Source organism: Dromiciops gliroides, chromosome 3, assembly GCF_019393635.1.
Source record: "Dromiciops gliroides isolate mDroGli1 chromosome 3, mDroGli1.pri, whole genome shotgun sequence".
Classification (NCBI taxonomy): domain Eukaryota; kingdom Metazoa; phylum Chordata; class Mammalia; order Microbiotheria; family Microbiotheriidae; genus Dromiciops; species Dromiciops gliroides.
Genome location: NC_057863.1, coordinates 13,243,781 through 13,265,053, shown reverse-complemented (window position 1 = coordinate 13,265,053; position 21,273 = coordinate 13,243,781). Strand labels below are relative to the sequence as shown.

The 21,273-nt window shown below is 37.1% G+C and overlaps 1 protein-coding gene across 30 annotated transcripts in view; it reads right to left on the bottom strand.

Moving 5' to 3' along the window:
* Positions 1–448: 448 nt before the first annotated feature.
* Positions 449–21,273, bottom strand: part of MBNL1 (muscleblind like splicing regulator 1) — a 262,086-nt gene continuing 241,261 nt past the window's right edge. For 13 of the 30 annotated variants that reach the window (XM_043994584.1, XM_043994564.1, XM_043994580.1 and 10 more), the window contains 7 exons: positions 19,368–19,625; positions 17,898–17,951; positions 16,892–17,045; positions 11,009–11,044; positions 10,190–10,284; positions 6,838–6,912; positions 449–4,036 (listed from right to left, as the gene is read on the bottom strand). In XM_043994584.1, the coding sequence (XP_043850519.1) occupies positions 6,856–6,912; positions 10,190–10,284; positions 11,009–11,044; positions 16,892–17,045; positions 17,898–17,951; positions 19,368–19,625 (654 nt within the window). In that variant the 3' untranslated portion in view covers positions 449–4,036; positions 6,838–6,855. The remainder of the gene's footprint in view (positions 4,037–6,837; positions 6,913–10,189; positions 10,285–11,008; positions 11,045–16,891; positions 17,046–17,897; positions 17,952–19,367; positions 19,626–21,273) is intronic. The other 17 variants (XM_043994573.1, XM_043994569.1, XM_043994567.1 and 14 more) reach the window with 10 other exon arrangements.

Here is a 21,273-nt window from a genome sequence, read left to right as displayed (position 1 = left end):
GGGTCACACATCTAATAAGTCCTAAGTGTCTGAGGTCAGATTTGAACTCAGGTCCTCCTGACTCCAGTCCCGGTGCTCTTTCCACTGCACCACCTAGATGCCCCTGAGGCCTAATTTTAACTCAGGTCCTCCTTACTCCAGGGTCAGTGTTCTACCCACTGTCTTTAGAAGACAAAGGTAAGGCACTAGGGTTGAGATTCCCATTCTATGTATGAATGAAATTTGTCTACTTTCCTAGCAACTTAAAATAATTCAAGGGAAGAGGACCACAAATTGAGTATGGTACATTTCTTATTGTTTCAGACACCAAATGTGTTACCCACAACCCTGGTATCAAAATCCAAGAGTTGGAGTTTGCATATGAAGAATGTTTATGAAGACATATGAGGAATACACAAAATAGACACAAACAAAAATAATTTAACTGTTAACCTCCAATATAAAAATATAATTAAGAAAGAGAAGTTTTATTAGGGCAATTTTTACTTTATTTTTCCATACAGCAAAGTCAACTATTGCAATAATAATAATAATAATAATAATAATAAGCATAAAAACAAATTGCAGGCAAGGACAGAATACATAATTCAAAGCGACTACAAGCAAAAGTAATTCTGTGATTACATAATAGTAAAATCAAGCACGTCTGTCCTTTTAGCAGATGAAAGTTGCAGCGTTGCAAATAAGTACAACATCGTCATCACCCGATTGGTATAACTATTGGATAATACGAAAGTTGTAGCCAAATATCACTTGGTTTGTGACTTTTAAATCACAATGTGGTTAACAACATTGTTTTGAGTGCTTCTGATTTTGAAAATTAAAACTGTAAAATTTGAGGTTTGTTTGTTTCTTTTCACCTGCTAAAAGAACAGCTCACTAATAGCAATAAAAAAACAATCACATAACAACGGTAGCTACGGTGTGCTGTTTGGTTTGCCTGTTCATGATTTTTAACATTTTGTGAGAGTCAATACTCATTTTGAAGATTTTTGTTTTGTGAACAATAAACCACTGAAATTGTCAGAAACTGGTTTGAATAGTATATATCCTTAATATAGTTCTCTTTATTTTTTTGATAGTTTAAACATGCAGTAGTTTTGAATAATGTAAGGACTATCTGATCCATGATTTCACTTTAATGGTTGAAATAAGTACCTGCTATTTTTTGGCAATGATCTTCAGGCATATTTGGACCAGTGGAGCTGTTGTCAGTCACGAGATCTTGGAAGGATGGCATATCTTTCCAACTGAAAAAATCCTGGCAAACTACAAGCTGTCCACAAAAAGCAAAGCCACTTTTTTGGGAAGGGTTTGGAGTGCTAACTCTGCCACTTTTGCAAGCAATTTTGCTCAGCCTGTCTTTTTTTTTATTAGCCTTAACAAAACTCCTTGTAATTATAGACGTTTTTATTCAAAATAAGATCTCACTATTATACAGGTTTCTCTCTTTTTTTTTTTTTGACTATATACAGAAGTGCAAAAGGTCCACCTTCTTTCCTCAACGTTCCAACATGCTAAACTGCAGCATAATCAACCCTCAAGAGTTTGCACACACTAAAATTCTTGTTACGTAAACTTTGAGTATTTGGATTATCAACAAAAAGTCCCTTGATCTATCGATTATGCAGCTTAATTATAACAAGGCCTGATATTCAGGGATTTCAAAAAATATTTAAACAATACTTTAACATTTGAAATGGAAACAGTAGAAAATAAATTTTATTCTAATATCTAGGATCTAGATTTTCTTATAATTACTAATTACAAACAAAATAAATCATCAAAATATTACTCAATTGTCTGCCAGGATCGTTGCCATAGCAACAACTTAACGTCTTACTTAGCAATGATTATATAATTATAAGATATCCATATAAAAGATCTTTGTTCTTTTAATGAAAACTAGACAAGAACTAACAATGACTGACATTCTTACAATGTAATATTAAATCCGTAAAATATAAATCATTTAGTTAACAATAATACGAATCCTTATATGACACTACATGTAATTCAAAACTGAGTATGTTATGAAAGAAAAGAAAAACTAATTTTTTGTATTTTGAAAAAATTCATCAGTAAAATCTAATAAAACAAAATTTTATAAACTTAAATGGTATTCAATTGTTAATAGAAAATGAAAACAATTTTAATAAATGTAGGAAATTAAAATCTACATTTTAACAAGGAAAATAAGTAATATTCTATAATGAAACTAACTACAATAACATGTGAAGTCACCTATACTTTCTTAACACGATTGAAATTACATTGGTATGGGGTCCAACCCGTAATGTAATAATCTAAGGCTTTAATAGATGTACAGTACAATCATTAAAATCAACACATCATTCTTATACTAGAAAGCATATCTCTCGAGCATAAAAACTTGCCGTAAACGTGGAAGTATGGAAGGTTCTATAACGGAACCTCCTCTTCTTCCATTCCACACCACACTACTAGTGAGCTGGCCCCCACTTCAGCAATGCTCAGAATTGCTGAACAGGCAAAAAATTATACATATACGTCTATATCTGTATATATACAGATATAGACATATATCCTCTACTAGCTGCAACATCCAAACCACAAAAAATAAAAGAAAGAACAAAGGAATTCCTTTGGATGAATCTATTTTTAAAAACTGAATGCACATTTCTATATATATATTTTTTTAATTTTGTAAAAGGCTTCCTAAGGCTATAAGCAGTTAATCAAAAGAAAACAAAAACAAAAACAAAAACAAAAAAAAGGAAAAAAAATCACATATAAAATTCACCCAAGTACTTAACCCGCCCAATTACTACTTAATTAAATCATTACCATTTTTATATTTTGGTTTAACATGCATCCAATGACAGTGCTGCTGCCTTCCTCTTTGTTTAGAGTCACCATTTTGAATGTGACTGTAATGAAGAATGGAAACAAAGTGAAACTATTTTTGCAAAGCATTTATAGTCTTTTGACTTTTGACAGAAGCTATAAATAGAAGCAAAACAAGTTCCTCAAACATTGTTTTCTTGTTATTGTGTCTCAGAAATGGCATTTCCCTTTTTTGAGTATCATGTTATACAGTATAATATGCATAAATATTACACTACAATGCATTAAAATAATTTTATATATATATATAATCTCTATATATCTATCTCTCTATATATCCCCAGTATGTGTGAGTTTTCTGTGTTTATTTGAGAGTTTGTCTTGTGCTGCCTATGGTTACTGGAAAGTTAAATGGGCCATTTCTGAGACAGCTTTGGTTTCAAAAAAAGAATGGTGCCCTTTGACTGATGGGTATTAGCGAGTAAGCAACAAAACGTGGCTCTGAAAATAATAACACTGAAGAAATAATACTCTACTTTGATGCACAGTCTATGGCACTTCATGAGAATCTTCAACAACATGGTTCTTAAAGCCATGATGTGCTTTAAAATATATGCAGCTATGGTTTTGCTTGGCACATTCATCTCTGTCAGATCCCTCCCTCACCACCTCTTACAATCTATTACATTAAAAATATTACTCTTCAACAAAAATGACTGTGCATGCACACTTTCATCTATAATGGCAATTTTAAATACAAGGTGCACCTTTGTTATTTGTAAACCTTGAAAGAAATAAACTTATTCTTAAAAAAATTATATCTTGGTCTACAGACGTACCAATACATGATAGAATCATGGTTACACCATAGTCTGTCTTTTCAAGATGGTATATGAGTATGTAGGAAATTAACTAGGTGGATGCATACCAAAATACATATGCATCTCTCTGTGCTAGAAAAGAGAGACAATGTTGTTCTTTTAGACAGTAAGATCACCTCAGCACAAATATCAATTCAATATACAAAATATCTAGGCAACAGTGTGCAGTGGGTTTCCATGTTGTCTTTTCATCTTGATAACATGCAATGGGTGGATGCTTTACGGCTGAGGGTTTGGCTGGGTGTGTTGTTTGACAGTATATACATTATGGCTAATGACCTTGTCCTTTACTCTAACCAAGCACACTGTCCTCTTCTCTTTAGTATGATCTATAAAAAAGGAGAGGGAAGAAAAAAAAATCCCGTTGAATAAGATGTCTTGACACAACCCTCCACATTCCCCATAATGCATTCTCTGGTGTCACTCAAAGATTTCATCTGAAAGGATGGAGAATTTTCAGATGTGAAATACATTTGTTTTTTTGTTTGTTTGTTTTTTGCGGAGCAATGGGGGTTAAGTGATTTGCCCAGGGTCACACAGCTCGTAAGTGTCAAGTGTCTGAGGCCAGATTTGAACTCAGGTACTCCTGAATCCAGGGCCAGTGCTTTATCCACTGCACCACCTAGCCACCCCCAAAATACATGTTTTTTTTACTGAATGGCCCCACAGTACTGGAATAGTAAATGGGGAAATTGAGGAAAATGGAATTTGCCCTCTCTAAACAAGTAAATGTTTGCATGCTGCTGGACAGTTTTTCAATCCATACTCTCAAATCAACAGAGTAAGGGAGCAAGACTTCTTACGGTTACACAAGGCACACATGTGTGACATGCCCCCCCCCCTTCATAATGCTGTTATTATGTAATTTCCATCCTGTTCAGAGTTGTGTTTCAGGAGAAATGGGTTGACTCCCTGAATTTAGAAATTCATGGAAAAACACAGTGTTTCAACAGAAAATGAACTGTACTAGTTAACTGCTTAGTAAGCCTAAGAATAATGGACTTTGGCAGAAAAAAAATACTTTTTCATTAGTACAAATAATGTAAACTTCCTTTCTAAAGCTCAGAAAGAAATGTTGGAGAATTTGGGGACTGCACATCTTACATCAATATCCATTAATTAATTAGGGGACTATGCTTTTTATTGGGGTCCATTCTTTTCAAAAGTTCTTTACTCATCAAACGAATGTTTTAATCAGCTACCATTAAACATAATTCAATGGAAGAGTAGACACATTCTTTTCAGGGCCCTTCAGAACGGCAAGAGGCCTCAGAGATAATCTAGTCCAGATACACCATTTTATAAATGAGGAAATTGACATCCAGAAGTCTGATGTGACTTGCAGCCATTTAATGCAAGAAATGCTGCCTTATCGTGTCACAACATAGTTATAAGGCTGTGCTTATTTATCAAAGAAAAAAATCATCCATTTAGCCAACATGATGGGGTAACACTGAGCTCAGAGTAAGGGTCTGGAGTTCAAGTGTCTTCTCTGCTACTGATGTCCTGGGTGACCTTGTGGAAGTAATTTAATTTCATTTCCTCACTTATTAAATGATAGATCATGTCTAAGGACCCTTTTAGCCCTAGGAATTCAGCCACCCTTGTAATTTGAGTCAAAGTATAAACACTGATATAATTTCTTATCACTACTCATATCTGTTAGCATTTCCACAGAGTTTTATGAAGCTTATCTAATTTGATCCTCACAACAACCCTGTGAGGTAGGTGCTATTATTATCATTACTGTTTTATAGTTGAGGATTCTCAGGCAAACAGAGGTGAACTGACTTGCCCAGGGTCATGCAGCTAATAAGTTTCTGAGAGAGAATTCAAACTTAGGTCTTCCTGATTCCAAGCCCAGCACTCTGTCACCGTGCAGCTGAGCTGGCTCAGCTACTGAAAATGGCTTCCTAATGAGAAGTGTACTAATTTTGGAATTGACACTTTAAACAATTGTGATATCTATAATGAGTCCTTTGCTTACATGAATAAATAAATTAATTATTCTTGAGGAAGTTTTCTGGAACCATTAATTTTCTTGTGATCTTTCTCTCACAGATGGACTTCAATACTTAGGTAAATTTAATACTTATAGCTAGGTACCAGCATCTATATATAGCCACAAATATACACATCAGATATATAAAGTAATAGGAATAGGAGCAATATTTTCTAACACACTACAACTTACCCATCAAGATGAGTGTTGTCCCTTTCAAAATAATCACATTGGGAGTCTAGACAATTATTCCAACAATGTAATTACTATCAGAAACAGTAGTAAGCCATACAAGAAGGTCAGTCTCATTAATGGGTTCAGCTTCACAACATCATTAACTTGAAAGAGACAAAACTCAGTTGTTTGTGTGTATGTTTGCTTAAAAAAATGGTCAGATGTCCTCATTCCCCCCAGACGTCACTCCCGATCTACTCTGTGTTATTTGCATATGTTTTCTCCTATTAGAAGGTGAAATTCTTGAGGGGAGGGTCTTTATTTACCTTTCCTGGTATGCCCAGCACTTAGGCACAGTGCCGTACACATAGCAACGGCTTAACACTTTCAGATTAATTGATGAATATATCTATATTCTTTGAATATAGTTCAGGTATGGGGGCACTGTGATATATAGATATAGATGTGTAGATATGTAGATATATACACACATATATACATGCATGTATCTATCATTTTTCATTATCTTTTAGTAATGTAAAATATAACTCTGAGGCAATGAATCTAAATAATAAACTAGGGCTCTTTAGTTTGAAAATTTGCATCAGAATTAGAATTAGGATTCAATTTTTCCCTCTCTTCTTATAGTAATTTTGTGATATAGAAGAAAAAAACAAATTTATTTCATCTTGATGTATGGTTTGCTATATAATCTATTTCTTTCTCCTTTTTATTATGAATTTTATTTTAGGAATCATTATAATTTTTTGGATATATTTACATTAAATATCCCAGATATCTATGATATAAAACATAAGGGTCCTTAAAAAGTAAATGTTTTCCCCCTTTCCAGAACATATCTAACGTCTTCTAGTAGTAGTATTGTATGCTTAGATGTAATCTTTAACAAATTACAGGAAGTACACAACTACATATAGTGGATGAGAAACTTACTGTTTGGTGATGAAAATTCTACATCTGGGTAACATACTTGTGGCTAGTCAGATGTTCGGCAGATATTATGGGTATCTAGCAAATAAAAAATTGTTTTTAATGAATGACCCATGCAAGCCAGCCAACAACCAAGCGAGATAACTACCTCATAATTATTAAGTTATAAGAAAAGTGAAGTTCAGCTGTGAGGTGATAGTTCTTAATCAATGTAACAATAAGTTAACATCAACTTGAATGCCAAAGTAGCAACTTCATTTTTTGTTGGTTTAACAAATCATTGTGTTAAGTACTACTTCACAAATGGAGATAAGTGTTACCAGTTGTTTAGAAAGTCAAAGAAGTTAAATTACACAAGTTCATGCAGTGCGGTCCCTTTTTGTTGGCCTACACACATCTGAGATTTCCTTGACTTGGAAAACGATGAGGAGTAAGAATGTTTTGTTTAAATCATGCGTCCAATTTCAGACATTCTCTCTCCTCTGAATGTGTCTGCACTTGTTTCGAAAATGAACCACCAAAAATGCAGCCGTGACTGGTAAGTGGCAATGAAGCCACAAAAAGCATGACCACTCAAGGCCCTCAACAATTTGCAAATGGAACTTTCAAAAAAAATGATCTTTAGATCTCAATTGCACGTTTGGTCATATTTCAAACAGAACAACAGGAGTAGAGGAAGTGAGAGACTATGTATTAAAAAATAGGTGCGAAAAGAGCGAGCTTCCACAATTCAAAAGAGTTGTGAACTTTCAACTTGTAGTTTTACCTTCCTCTAAAGCAAAGATTGGAGGAAATAAACAGTAAAGGGAAGCAGAGCCTAATGGAAACAGTCCTGGATGACTGGCGGGACTTCCTCTTGACTTCAATGACCTTACTGTGTGACTTTGGGCAAGTCACTTCATCTCTCCTAGTCTACATTTGCTCATCAGTAAAAATGGAGAAAATACTACTTGGCCTGCAGGCTTCACAAGGTGGCTGGGAGAGAAAAAGGAGGTGATATATGGGAAAGCATCTTTCCAAAGGTTGAACACACTCTGCAAAAGGCAATGCTGACCTTTAAGTGTTGCTATCTATCCTGCTGGGGCAACTGATTTGATTTCTCCTTGGGTTCTCATCCTTCAAATGACATCTTGACACAATATTACAGCATTGGCAAGTAACACTACAATGGGCTCCAAACAAAATGAAGCTTCTCATACCATTTTTCCTGCTGTTGCAGGACAGGATGTTGTACCCAACAGTGTAGAAGCATCAAGAATGGGACTGCAGAAACATACCGGGGACCTTCAATACCAATCAATACCGATGAAGGGCCAGAGAGAACTTTCTCCATGCATGCAGGTTACATTTGGTGGCAATGGCTACTCTCCAGCATTGCTGATGTACTGTAAGCATATACATGACTATGTATATGTAGATATAATATATATGGGCATATATATGTATATCTAACTTTTCATTTTTTGGTTGCAATATTTTACCATGTTATGAGAAGCCCAAGAAGGTTATGCGTGAAATGGTCATAGAAAAATGCAAAAAATGTTAAGTGTCCCTAGAGCCCAGATACCAAAGGGAATATGGACATTGCTTTGCCGTGATTCTGCTTACACCAGCAATTCTGCAGTCATACATGGCACATGGGACAAAGAAGTTTTGATTCATTGATCTTTACAGTAAATAAGCCACTTTAGGTGCATTAAGAAATATCTTCTATAGATTACTTCTGGAAATGCCACATATGCCTTGCCTAGCATTCTTGTAAATGAGTCTAATGCATTAGCGGAATTGGGCATGAGGGGAAGATATTGTGGCAAGATTTAATTAAAAAAGAAAAGAAAATGCTCCTTTTCTGAGAACTGTTTAAAGCTTGTCTGACAGAATTGGGGGGGGGGAGCAAAATGACTTTCCTATCATATTAGCATTATTTGTCCAGGGTGGATAGACTTATAACTAAAAAAATTGGAATCTGGGGCAAGTCCCACAAATTATACCTGGGTCCAGTGGGCTAAAGTCCATCTTCAGTTAAGGTTAAGGGAAAGATGTGGTTGGGTGGTGGGGAAAAGAGCTGACGTAAGTTCAACACCTGGTAGCTTCCTCAATCAATAAATTATTTATGCTAACTAACTATAAAACACTTCTGTTTTTATACAGAAAGTTTGGTTTGCACTTAGTAAATTCAGTGCCCTGTGGGAAGCACTATCACCCCACCTTAGTTAGAGTTTGAAAGTACATTGTATACTGAAAAGCCCAATAGATGAAAACTCCTACCAATAAGAAAATATTCTTGTGACTTTCAAATGGCTTTCTCTTTACCTCTTTATAGTATTTGTGTCCCATGGGACAGTAGCTCTTATCAGATATGTATAGCTGCATCTTGCCTTGAAATTCAAAAGGTCTGCAATGGTGTGTCACTATAAATCTTGTCTAAATTGCATTTTTCCTATGGAACTTGGCTTTCATTATGAGCAATCAAGATGACATCTTTGTAACATCAAAACTCACAAATGTAAGCAATTAATGACTGGGTTTTGTCCAGGATGTTCTGTTCTGTTCTTAGCTGCTCCATCATGAAATGCCAATTTTGGATACAGAAACTTTCTATTTCAAAGGGCTGGTCATAGTTCTCATCCCATAATTCTATCAATCTCTATGACTGACAGCAGATGAGAAACCAATTAACATATGTATCTTGGCATACCATTCTGTTACATATTAAGCATTATTTAAGATGGGATTCTTCCCACAAATCCCTCGAGATTCCACAGATCTCTTACGAGGTGCTATATAATATCAAATCACTTCTGTTGAACAGGCAGCCTTTAAGTGTATCTGTTGAACTAAATGGGGTAATTTTTGAGGAACTCAGCTTACAAGTGTGGTCATTTGTGGCATAAATCATTGATTTTAGTATTTATCTCTTTTCCCACTCTTTCTTTGAATAATGGTGTGGGTAAATACCCTGCACCAAATGAATTTCTTCTCATGTGCACTTGGAAGAACCTCCTCAGATCCCTATTTTTTTGGTGCTTGGAATCTCTGAATGAAATGTTAAGACCAAATCAGAAATGCTAGTGTAAATCCAATTTACTTTAGGAATGTTGCTGCAACACCCTTGGAGCACCGAGCCAAGGCACAAAAGCATTCTGCTGCTCATCATAGAGAGAAGGTATAGGCCAACAAGAGGAATATTTGAAACCCCCATGCTTATTAAAAGCACCACCCACAGCCCTCATGGACATATGGCTCCCACTGACTTCAATGGGAACTCCATGTACATAAAGGCTGTTGGACTGAGCCCCATTAGAGTTGTGTGTGTATGTGTTTTTTTAAGAAACAAAGCTGTAAATTAGCAAACCTGGTTGGCTGTGGCTGTTGCAGCGAAGGGAACACTTGTGGCGGATGTTGTTGCAGCGGACACAGTGGCTGGCGTAGCACCGTGCACCATGGGAACTTTCGGAGGGAAAATCATATAAGCAAACATACAGAAGAGTGTAGCGGCATGGAAACCGTGGTAACATGGGGAAGACCATCGGGCAGGGCATTTACCACAGCAGTTAAGCCACGTGACGAGGCATCGTCACCAGCAAAGTACATGCAATCACAGTGCAAAGCAGGACAACATTCCGGGGAGGAGGATGACAGGAGGAAGGGGGAGGGGGGAGGGAAAAATGAAAGAGAAAAAAAGGGGAAAAAAAAGCTTGTTACCATCAAATCAGGAAAACAACACAAACAGCTTTATTTCGCTAAGTCAACTTAAGAAACTTAAAATGAGGTCACATTTAGACATTCAAAATCTCAGTGAAAACATATGTTTACTAAAGTTTGTAGACTCCATTTGAATACAAATCTAATACCATATTAACGACTATAAAGATAACACAATATATTACTTTTATGAGATAGATTTTTTAAAAATACCAGAACCCACAGTCCAATCAAAATCCACCAGAAAGATGACCAAAAAAACCACTATCGTGTATAAAGGAAAACACTGATTACTGGATTGACTTGATCCGTGTCAATTAAAGAGATGGACTACATTTAATTGACAGGTGTTAGTGCAGGAGGAGCCAATTTGCCCAAGAGCCACACATGTTAAACTAGCAGTGGATTTTGAGGGGCCGTGGGCTGTACCACCAGTTGAAGATAATCAAGAAATGAAGCTGGCACCTACCAACACTTGTAGCGGGTGTCATGCACAAGATTGAGCCTGCCCATCATGCATTGCAACAGGAAGGTGGATTTGAAAAGGGAAAAGAATTAAAACAACCCATCACACGTGTAATTAGGAAATTCATTTGAACAAAGAAGAAACAAAAATGTTATTATGGGAACAGTGGCATGTAACTATCAGCACAATCCAATCATACAATGGCCCAGTGAGTGATCTGTTAGGCCTGGTCCCAAGGGAAGATGAAAAGCCAACATAAGAAGGGGCTGGTTCACTTTGCTTCTCCTTGTTGCTGTCTAGCATCAGTTCATATCTAAACATTATGGGGTGGGGGAACCCAAACACTCCTAGGCTACTTTCCAAAGAACGCTATTATGATGGCTTACTTTCCTGGATCTGGGTATAGGGTAATAATGCATTAACTCTTCCTTTGGGCTGAACTTCAACTAAATAATTCAAGATAGTATTTTCTCTCAAAACATTTAAAGAGTACCATAGACAGAATTGACTCAGTGACATATTGAGATCAAGCAAGCAGAAGTGAGGTGATTCCAAGCTGCTTACTTTCTTGTCCTTGGTCCTTAGGGCCTTGCATGATAGAGACACATCACCTGGGTATGGGGCTGTGCAGGGAGCGGGGTTAGTTGGTGGTGGTGGAGGTGAATGCAGTCATTTTCTACACTTGTGAACTAAGATATGAAGACACCATGCAATATAAGCTGAGCAAAAAGTCGGTAACACAAGTCTGGATTTCCTCTTATGAAGAATTTAAGGACAGGATAATAAAAAGAAGTTTAGTCTCAAACAGGCCCAACCTCTTTTACCAGGGCTTATATCCCCAGGAGAGAGAGCATTGATGCATCCGTGGCAGGGTTAGGCCCAGGAGACAGATGTTCACCTGGGCTGCCCATATCGATGTGGACATTTTGCTGAGTTTATGATACTTAAAAAGTGACTGGACTTCAATGCAAGCTTATGATGCATGCTTTGGGGAAAACAGGTGAGGTTAAGCAGTGAGCAGATAAGGCCTAGCCATTATTACTCACAAATCCTTCCACCAGCATATGTCAAAAGAAATATGATGAATACCAAACAGTCCTCTTTTTTACCCATGACACATCAGCAATGAAAATCTAATTCACTTTTAAAAAACCCTCCAGGAAGAGGCATTTTCCCATATACAGAATGCCTTTTGTTAAGACAGAGACCTTTTTAAGCAGTTGGATATAAAGAGATCACATGATGTTATGTGTTGCCCCTGAAACTTGGCATCTTCCATCTTAAATATGACCTACATGAGGTACCTGGGGTCAATTCTCCTTCAAAAAGCATCTGTTAATGAAGCCTTTCCAGAGGCAGCCCTTCAAACATTATCATAAATGGTATTATCAAATGACTGTGGTTACAGTGAGGAGTGCAGCCACTGAGCTGTTGTCACAGCTAAGGGAGAAAAATCAAAGAAAACTTGTACAGACATGCTAACTGGTGCTGCTTGATGGTCGGGGAGTGAGAAGGCATTTTTCCCATAGAAACAGTCTTCTACAAAGTGGTTATGTTGCTAGGCAAGCTCACAGAAAGAACATTTAACTCCTATTGCACCTGAATTCAAATAGTAGTAAGAAAAGTTGTCTGCAAAATTTAAGGCAGTGCAGGAATATGCGTTATTATTATTTAGAATGGCTGTTATATCATAGGGGTGCTGCTTTATGGTTACAAAGCAATTTTCTCACATGATATGGTCTGATAAATTGGTCTATGCAAGGATTATTAACCTCATTTTATAAATATGGAAACCCCAGCTAAGAGGCTGAGTAGCTTGCTCAAGGTCACACATGTTGAAAGGGATGTATAACCCTGTCTAAGGACCAGACTTTCTGCCTCCAAGTCCAGTGCTCACCCTATTGAGTAAAATACAGCACCACAAATACTCTCGAACATTGGCAATCAATGTGGCAAATGGGGAAGAGTATTCGATTTGTAATCTGAAGACCGGCCTTCCAATTTCAGCCTTGCTCCTTAACTCTCTTTATGACTATAGGTAATCCAATTAATCCCTCTGGGCCTCCATTTCCATGTCTAAAAAAGGAGCGATTTGGACTACGTCCTCTCTAAGAGCCTTCTAGCCTGAAATCCATCATCATCCAAGAGTAGAAATCACCAGGTATAAGAAGGTTTTTATGAGAAAATGCGTTCCAGGAATATACGTCCTTTCTCCCTGCCTCCTTTGCCTCATCTGCTCTTTTCCCTTACGTAGGACAAGCACACTGTCAAGCAGACCATGACTGATGAGGGAGTAAGGCAGTGAAAAAGTTGAGGTGTGTACAGAATTTTCACTGGCAGCTCAAGCATGGGCCAATTGGATTTAAAGGAATCCAAGGCTGCAGGTTGAGTAACAAGGGAAAGACTTCCCAAGGTAGAAGAATAAGATGACACTGTAGGCTCTGATTTAGGCTGTCTGGGGGATTATGCCCCATTTATTCTGGTTTTCACTGCTTCACAGACACTGTCTTTCCAGAAGAAAATAGATACAGAAGTGATTTATACTGGTAATAATGTGGAAGCTAATGCAAGACAGAACCGTAAGGCTGTGGGGCAGGGAGCGGGAATTCATTAGTTCTTCTAATTACTCTGATGAAGGGGGGAAAGAAGATGTACACACAGAAAGGGTATTTACTGTTAAAGGAGTCTAAAGATTGTGGAATATTAGATGTTTTTAATTATTCGCTGTCTATTCTATCTCCATATTATATAGCCTACTGTATTATAACATTCCATGCATTGGGTCTGCATGCTGAAAAACAGTTAGCTTTGCAATCTCATTCTAATGTGGAAGTGTAAAGCTTTTCATTTCAGATTTTAATCTGAGTTATCACCACCATGAAGATTCTGATTCGTGCAGAAACTTTGGGGAGGGGTCGGCTGCAGATGAACACAAGGCAGCAGGGAGAATACTTGCTAGGGGCAATAATTCACCAACAAGAAAAACCTAATATTGTAGGAGCTACTTACAAAGAAAACAATCCCTTGTGAAAGAGCCTTAATATTCCTCTTTACGTCCAATGGATTGCTTTGTTAACAAGAAGGGATAAATAGCACATTGCCTGTTTAAACTCTGTCCCTCACTCTCCAGCCTAAGGCAAAACTGCCACTCAAAGCACATTTTCCCTTCAATTAAGTAGCCAAATTGGGAATTCATGAAAGAATGTCTGTTTTAAAACCAATTTTTTGTTCTGAGGAAAGGATAGGGACTAGACCTGTCATTTGACTGGCATAGCAAACTCCTAGGTAAGGGATCTCTCCCTACCAATAGCCCCTTCTCTGCAAATCAGAATCTAAAAAAGCTTTTCCAGAACACTGAAAGGAGGGGAGATAGCCTGCCTACAGGGACCCAAAGATCCACTATGCTAAACTGCCTTTCTCTGATTCTCTAAATGGTTTTCCTAATTCTGCATTGGCAAGGAAAGGGAAAAATAATTTGTAGGATGGTAATTTTCAAATAGGAGGCATCTATAATATTTATTTATTTAGGAGAACCTTGGTAGAACACTGGATAGAGCATTAGGCCTGGAGTCAGGAAGACTCAAGTTCGAATCTGGCCTCAGACACTCACTAGCTGTGTGACCCTGGGCAAGGAACTTAATCTCTGTTTGCCTCAGTTGCCTCATCTATACAATGGGGTTAATAATAGCACCTTCCTCCCATGGCTGTTGTGAGGATCAAATGAAATAATAATTGTAAAGCATAGAGCAGAGTGTTTAGCACAGTGAACTGTACAACAATGTTAGCTTTTATTGTTACTTTATACATAGACATAAAGATGTATGTATGTGCATGTGTGTGTATATTGATATACATATGTACATGTGTATGTGTGTATATAGAGAGATGTACATATATCTATATAGACATATATGTGTGTGTATGTATGATATATATCTATAGAGGTTGTACCAAAAGTCTTAGGGCAGTTTTAACCTTTAAAAGCTTAAAACTGCCCTAAGACTTTTGGGACACACACACACACACACACACACATATTTCTAATAAAGGGGGAAAAAACTGGAATAAAGAAGAAGCTTTATGTTTCAGATGGGAAGTGCCAACAATCTGTGATTTCACATGTGAGCTGCAGATTATAATCCCTCTACATCTCAGAGTCAGTTGTTTTTATGTGCTAATGTAACTGGAAAAAATTATCATCCATTGGCCAACGTGCTAGGGATGAGATTCTCAGAACTGAATAAGGCTAGCATTCTAGCCAAAGGCAGTGTACTCATAAGGCACAGACTCACAACCTTCTGAACTTGGTAGGACCCAGAAGAACTTGTGTTTCCCTACCCTAGTCTTGGAGTGTCCAGCAACACCTTACTACCACAGTAAGGCAATAAAGTAAAGCTTAAGTAGAACAAATAGGAATACAAATGGGGCAATTTGTGTTTAACTGGGTTTCCCAGGACAAGAATTATAAAGATGGCCTATAGTGTCTTTCTTATAGTATGCACAGATGGTCAGGACACTGAGGGTAAATGGATATTTGAACCCTTTTTCATAATGAAGTTTCAAATGTCCTGAAATTTTGAATCCCTTACTGACCCAAGGTTTGAGCTATAGTGCTTTCCCACTAAGTTTCAGAAACTAGAAAACTTCAATTGTACTAAAGAAATGAAATGAACCCTCTAAACAATTTTAATTTGCATATAGCCATCCCCTATTTAAGCCAACAGCCTGAATTTCTCTCTCTCTGTCTGTTTCTGTGTGTGTCTCTGTCTCTGTCTCTGTCTCTGTCTCTCTCTCTCTAACAGAACTTGTGATTTCTTTGATCTAGAAAGCTTTCAATGAGGGAACTCCTTCCATCAATGCAGACTGATGCTCTACATGGGGTGTTGCTTGGGGGCACTGAGAAGACAGGTGATTTTACCAGGGTCATACAGCCAGGATGTGCCACCATCAGCCCTTCTACCCAGTTTTTTCCACACTGTTAGAATGGGTCCTCTAACTACTATGTCTTTTTTTCTAGCTCCAATAAACTCATGCTCATTTTAGGGATAGACCAAAATCACAAATTATAATGTTACAGAAATAAATTAATACATATATTTCTGAAAAAAACTTCAGTGGAATTGTGGTGGGAAAATAAATTCATTTTCAAATGTTCATTTATAGTTTCAGCTAATTTGATAGGAATCATGAAACCATGTTTGAATTTTAACTTTAAAGGAAAATAATCTTGAAAGAGAGCTTATATCTTTGGTTAAGCTTGAAATGAACTAGGATCCTGTCTTTTTATATTTACAAGGGGCAAATCTGGAAAAAGAGTAGAAACTTAGATTGCTTAGGGAAGAGTAGTAACACGTTTATTTAAGGCAGAATCTCTTCGCAGACCTATGAGATAGCTGATGCCATCTTTTCTCTTCAGTTTTTCTCTACCTACCTTTCAAGGGAGATAACTAAAAACAGAAAAATCAGCCCTCTAATGAGGGGCTACTTCATATACTCCTAATGAACAATTATGAAATCAGTAGGGGTCATGGGGCAAGACAGTATAGAATAAAATAGCTATTTGGACAATGAAGAGAGAGGAAAAGGAGATGAGAGCTTAATTGAAATTTTCATTTTAAAGGAAACCCTAAGTCTCATTTCATACAGTCTATAATATATTTAAAAATTCTAAATTCCAAAGAAATCATGTCATGGGAAGTCAGTATGAGACACAAAGTCACTGTTCTCTTACTGAAAAATCATGACAAAACAAGACTTTCACATTTTGGTTTGTCTAGTTCTGAAAACCTGGTTGTGAAAGCCAATTTCCTGCTTCATGACAGTATAACCAGATAAACTACAGAAAGGTCATGGCAGCTCTTTGTAGGCAAAGCCACAACTCCTTACCTGGTGGGAGAAAGGCTGTATGCTGTTGCAACTGCATGTTGGCAAGAGCCTGCTGGTATTGGAAAATACCAGTGTTAAAGACCGCCGTGGCACCGTTGGTTTTTTCAAGAGCAGGCCTCTTTGGTAATGGGGGGAGAACAGCTTGAGGGATTCCCTGTGTGGTGAATGAGTATAAAAAAAGACCAGTAAAAAAAAGAAAAGAAAAAGAAAACAATCAGTAGAAGGCTCAAGTAGTTAGGGAGCACCATCTTTTTCCATGAGCAAGCAAGCAGCAGAGCAGACTTAACTAACCAAAAAAAAAAAAAAAAAAGCAAGATAAAAGCTTTAAAGGAAGCATTACTTTAGTCTAAGAAAAAAACACACTAGTTAAAGAAAACATGTTGGAGCCATATGTTATTATGAACTAAAGTGCTTCAAGTTACACAATGCTTCAGGCTTACGGTAGGAAGCCATTATTTTGGAAAAAAAATAAAAGATGAGCTGTGCTGCTAGCTCCATGAGGATCAACAAATCCAAGCAGGTTAATCATCATCTGACTGATAGAGTGACTGCGACAGGGAAGCTCCCACCTGCCCCAGCCCACCCCCAATCTAACTCAACATGCAAACTGTACCAGGGGCATGCAGGTCCCTTACCCCTGAGCTACCTATGTTAAAACTATATAAGAACCTCCCTAAAGCCATGCCAACCAATCCAATCCATCCATAGTCAGTAATAAATAGAACTATATTGTTCTCTACATACTTCATCAAATCATCTTACAATGCAGTTAAACTGAATGTGGGCCAATGAGCTTTAAGAATCTTTGGTTGGTTGGTAGACATACATAGATTTACTTTGTAGCTTTCCCCACTAATCATATCAGGAAACCACACTCAGTTTTCCATTGTATTTTAAAACTTTACAACAGAAAAAAGGAATATTTATTTTTTTAAAATAATTAAAAAAAAAACTCGTATCTACAATAAAGCTACATGCCAAGCTAAAAGGTGAAAGGTCATAGTACCAGGTCAAAGGTTGCCTCGAGGGGTCGCTTCAGTGATTTGACAGCCGACTGAGTCTTAATTAGCAGGCAGCGAGCACATGATGGCAATGGGCCAGTGGGGTTCAAGCGCATTAACATAAACAGCAAGCAGAGGTGCATCATGGGGGCAGCAGTGCATTTTTGGGTAGGTGAGAAAAAAACAAATAAAAAAACAAATCATCGGAATGCCATATACAACGAATAACAAGACTAAGCATGCACAATAAAGGCACTACTAAGTTGTTATTGTGAGGATACAACCTCCATGTAGTTAATTACAAACAAGATATTCTAACAGAAAAAAAGAGTGAAAGAAGAGATAGGAAAAGACTCTAACTTCTGCATTTTTTTCTTCTTGAGTATCCATGAAGAAACACACAAAAAAGAACTCTCATATTTTACTGGGCTATGACTATCACACAACAATATTTAATATGAACATTTTAATGATCAAATTAGATATATAAAGACAACATTAACAATAGCTAAGCAAGGAACAGAGAATGAACCTATGAAAATCAGCTATTAGATCAGATTATAATGTACTTTAACAATGCATTTTGTTTTCATCATTAACGTGAAAGCTTCGTTCACAAGTACTGTGGTCTTTTTACTCTAGAGAATGACAGATTTATGATTCTCCAGATAGCAGTTATTCTTAGGCCATAATGTTATCAAGACAATCAAAATAGTAAGTTAATTTTTTTAAATGTCCTACTTAAAGTTAGAGACTATTTGCTTGACGCTGTTCTTCTAAAGCATTCCAGACTGCATTTTTGTTACAAAGCAGGGCAGAGGAAGGAGAATCTCTGGTGTGTACAAAATGAATACACCAAGGGAAGAAGAATGACCAATTAGAATGGGTGCAGGAATGATGGTGATAAGGTTAAATTTCGAAATAAACATGCTGCTTCTTACATTTCACAGCTTTCAGGAACTGAGCTGTAACTAGGAAGGTTCGTGACTGGGGAACGTACCAAGAACCAAAGCCAATGCAATGTGCATTTGTCCTTAGTTAAGGTAGAAGGCAGAGCAGGGTAAGAGGAGGAAGGAACTCACTTCAAGCCAACCTTTGGTAACTCCCTCTTTTGGCTAATGATTTTTGCTCATTAAGTGGTAAACCCTATTGTTTCTATCTTCTTGAAGCATAGCAAGTGGTGCCCAAGACCTCAAAATTCAGCAAGCTAGGACAAAACCCTGATTGTTGCATCTTAGTTACAGCTCTGATTCAGACTAGAAGAGAGAGAGTTAGATAAAGGATTTTTTAAAAATATCAATCTGAAACTGTTCAAGAGCTTCTCTGAAAACATTGAGATACAACTCAACATCCTTATCTTCAGCAAAAAAGTTATGAAATATAACATAAAACAATAAAAAGTGATGAAAAGATAGCTTTTTGTATTTCTTTTTTTCAGATTTTCTTTGAAAAGAGAAGCTGCTTCCCTGACTTACCATAGCAGCTGCAGTAGCTGCAGCCTGGGCAGCCGCAGCCTGGTTGACCTGGTATTGGGCAGCCTTGATCTTGGCTTGTAGATGGGCAGGAGGGTGGAAATATTTGCACTTTTCCCGAGAGCATCTCCCTTTAATGTAATCCATGCACACAGTGACAGTGTTGTCATTGGTATCAATCATAGCACTGTCAGCAGGATGAGCAAATCGGCAGTCATTTTCTCCTCGGTTACAATTGCCCCGTTGATACTCTCGACATACCTGTAGTGGAATAGAGGGAAGGGCAATTAGGAAAGTCCTGCCAAAAAGAATCCTTTTCAGTTTGTGATTAATTTTTTAAATGAACAATTAAATTAATCAGACAAAAACAAAGACTTGTAATCTGAATATTGTAGTATTTTATAAATGGGGTACCTGAATAATCTGCAAATAAGGTTTCAGAAACAGAAATATAGAACTTAATTGCTACTTAGTCCTACATATAGAATCCATATCCAAAATGTATCCTTTAAAAAGAATACATGTATTCTGTATTGTGAATACATGTAAATTATGCAACATACCTTCTTTCAAATAATCAGGGATTCATTAAGCACATTTGGTAATACCCACTGCCATGGATAAGTCAATCTATAAGCATCTATTAAGTGCTTATTATGCACCAAGCATTGTGCTAATCACTGAGAACACAAAGAAAAACAAAGACATTCTTCCTGCCCTCAAGAAGTTTACATTCAAATGGTTTAGAAAACATGTAAATAACTGTACATACAAGGAGATTTGGGTAAACTCAGGCAGCAAACTGGGATTAATGATAGGCATATATAATCTAGGAATCTGTGGAAAGATCCATCTGCAGGAGGGTTGCAGGGTGGTACATTTTCCATCACAGCCACTGTGGGATAGTAGTACCTGCTACATTATAGAGGGGTTGTAATCTGCATTAGTGGAAGCAGGAAGACCTGATTGACAAAATAATGGATCCTTGAAGCATGGGAGAGGAAATGAGCAAGCTGAAAATGAAAATTATTTCTATTCCATTAGTTAATTTTCACTAGACTAAGATGTGGATGGAGTGATAAAGGTTTATTAATTAATGTTTAATTAATTTCATTGTTGATAGACATTATTTACCCATGCATTATTACAATCCCCTGCTATTCTATCTAAATTTGCTGTCTTGTATGCAAGGTTCCCATGATATTCACTTCTAAAATAAAATATTTTGAAATTGGTTGCAATTTACCTTAATCACTGGATCACGATTCAACATATAGACTTTTATTCCTGTGTGTTTACCCAGTTCCTAGCATAGCGTCTGACCCCCATTAAGTAATTATTTAGTAAATGTTTATTAAGTAACTGATTTTTAAAGTTTCACTAAGTCCAACCAAGTTACTTCTCACCCCACTACTTAATAAATTCCAATGGCTCCCTATCACCTCCAGATCAAATATAGAGTCCTTTGATTGGCATTCAAAGCACCCCCCCCCCGCACCTGCCCCCACCTTCCTGGTCTTATAAAACCTTATACTCTCCTCCCCACTCATGTATTCCTTGAATCCATTATGCTAGTCTCCTTCTGTTCTTTGAACAAGATATTCCAGATCTTGAATCCAGATTCATCCATGTCTACTCCCCTTTCTAGAACCTTTTCCCTCCTGGCTGCCATGGATTCCATCAAGTCCCAGCTAGAATCCTACCTTCTGTGGGAAGTCTTTCCCCATCTCCCTTAAGTCCAGTGTTATCTCCGATGCATCCTGTTGCTATCTTGTTTGTACAGTTTGCATGTTGTCTCCACCATTAGACCACAAGCTCTTTGAGAACAAGGTCTGTTTTGCATGCTTGTATTTGTATCTTGAGTCTTAACACAGATCCTGGCACAAAGCAGTTACCTAAAAAATGTCTA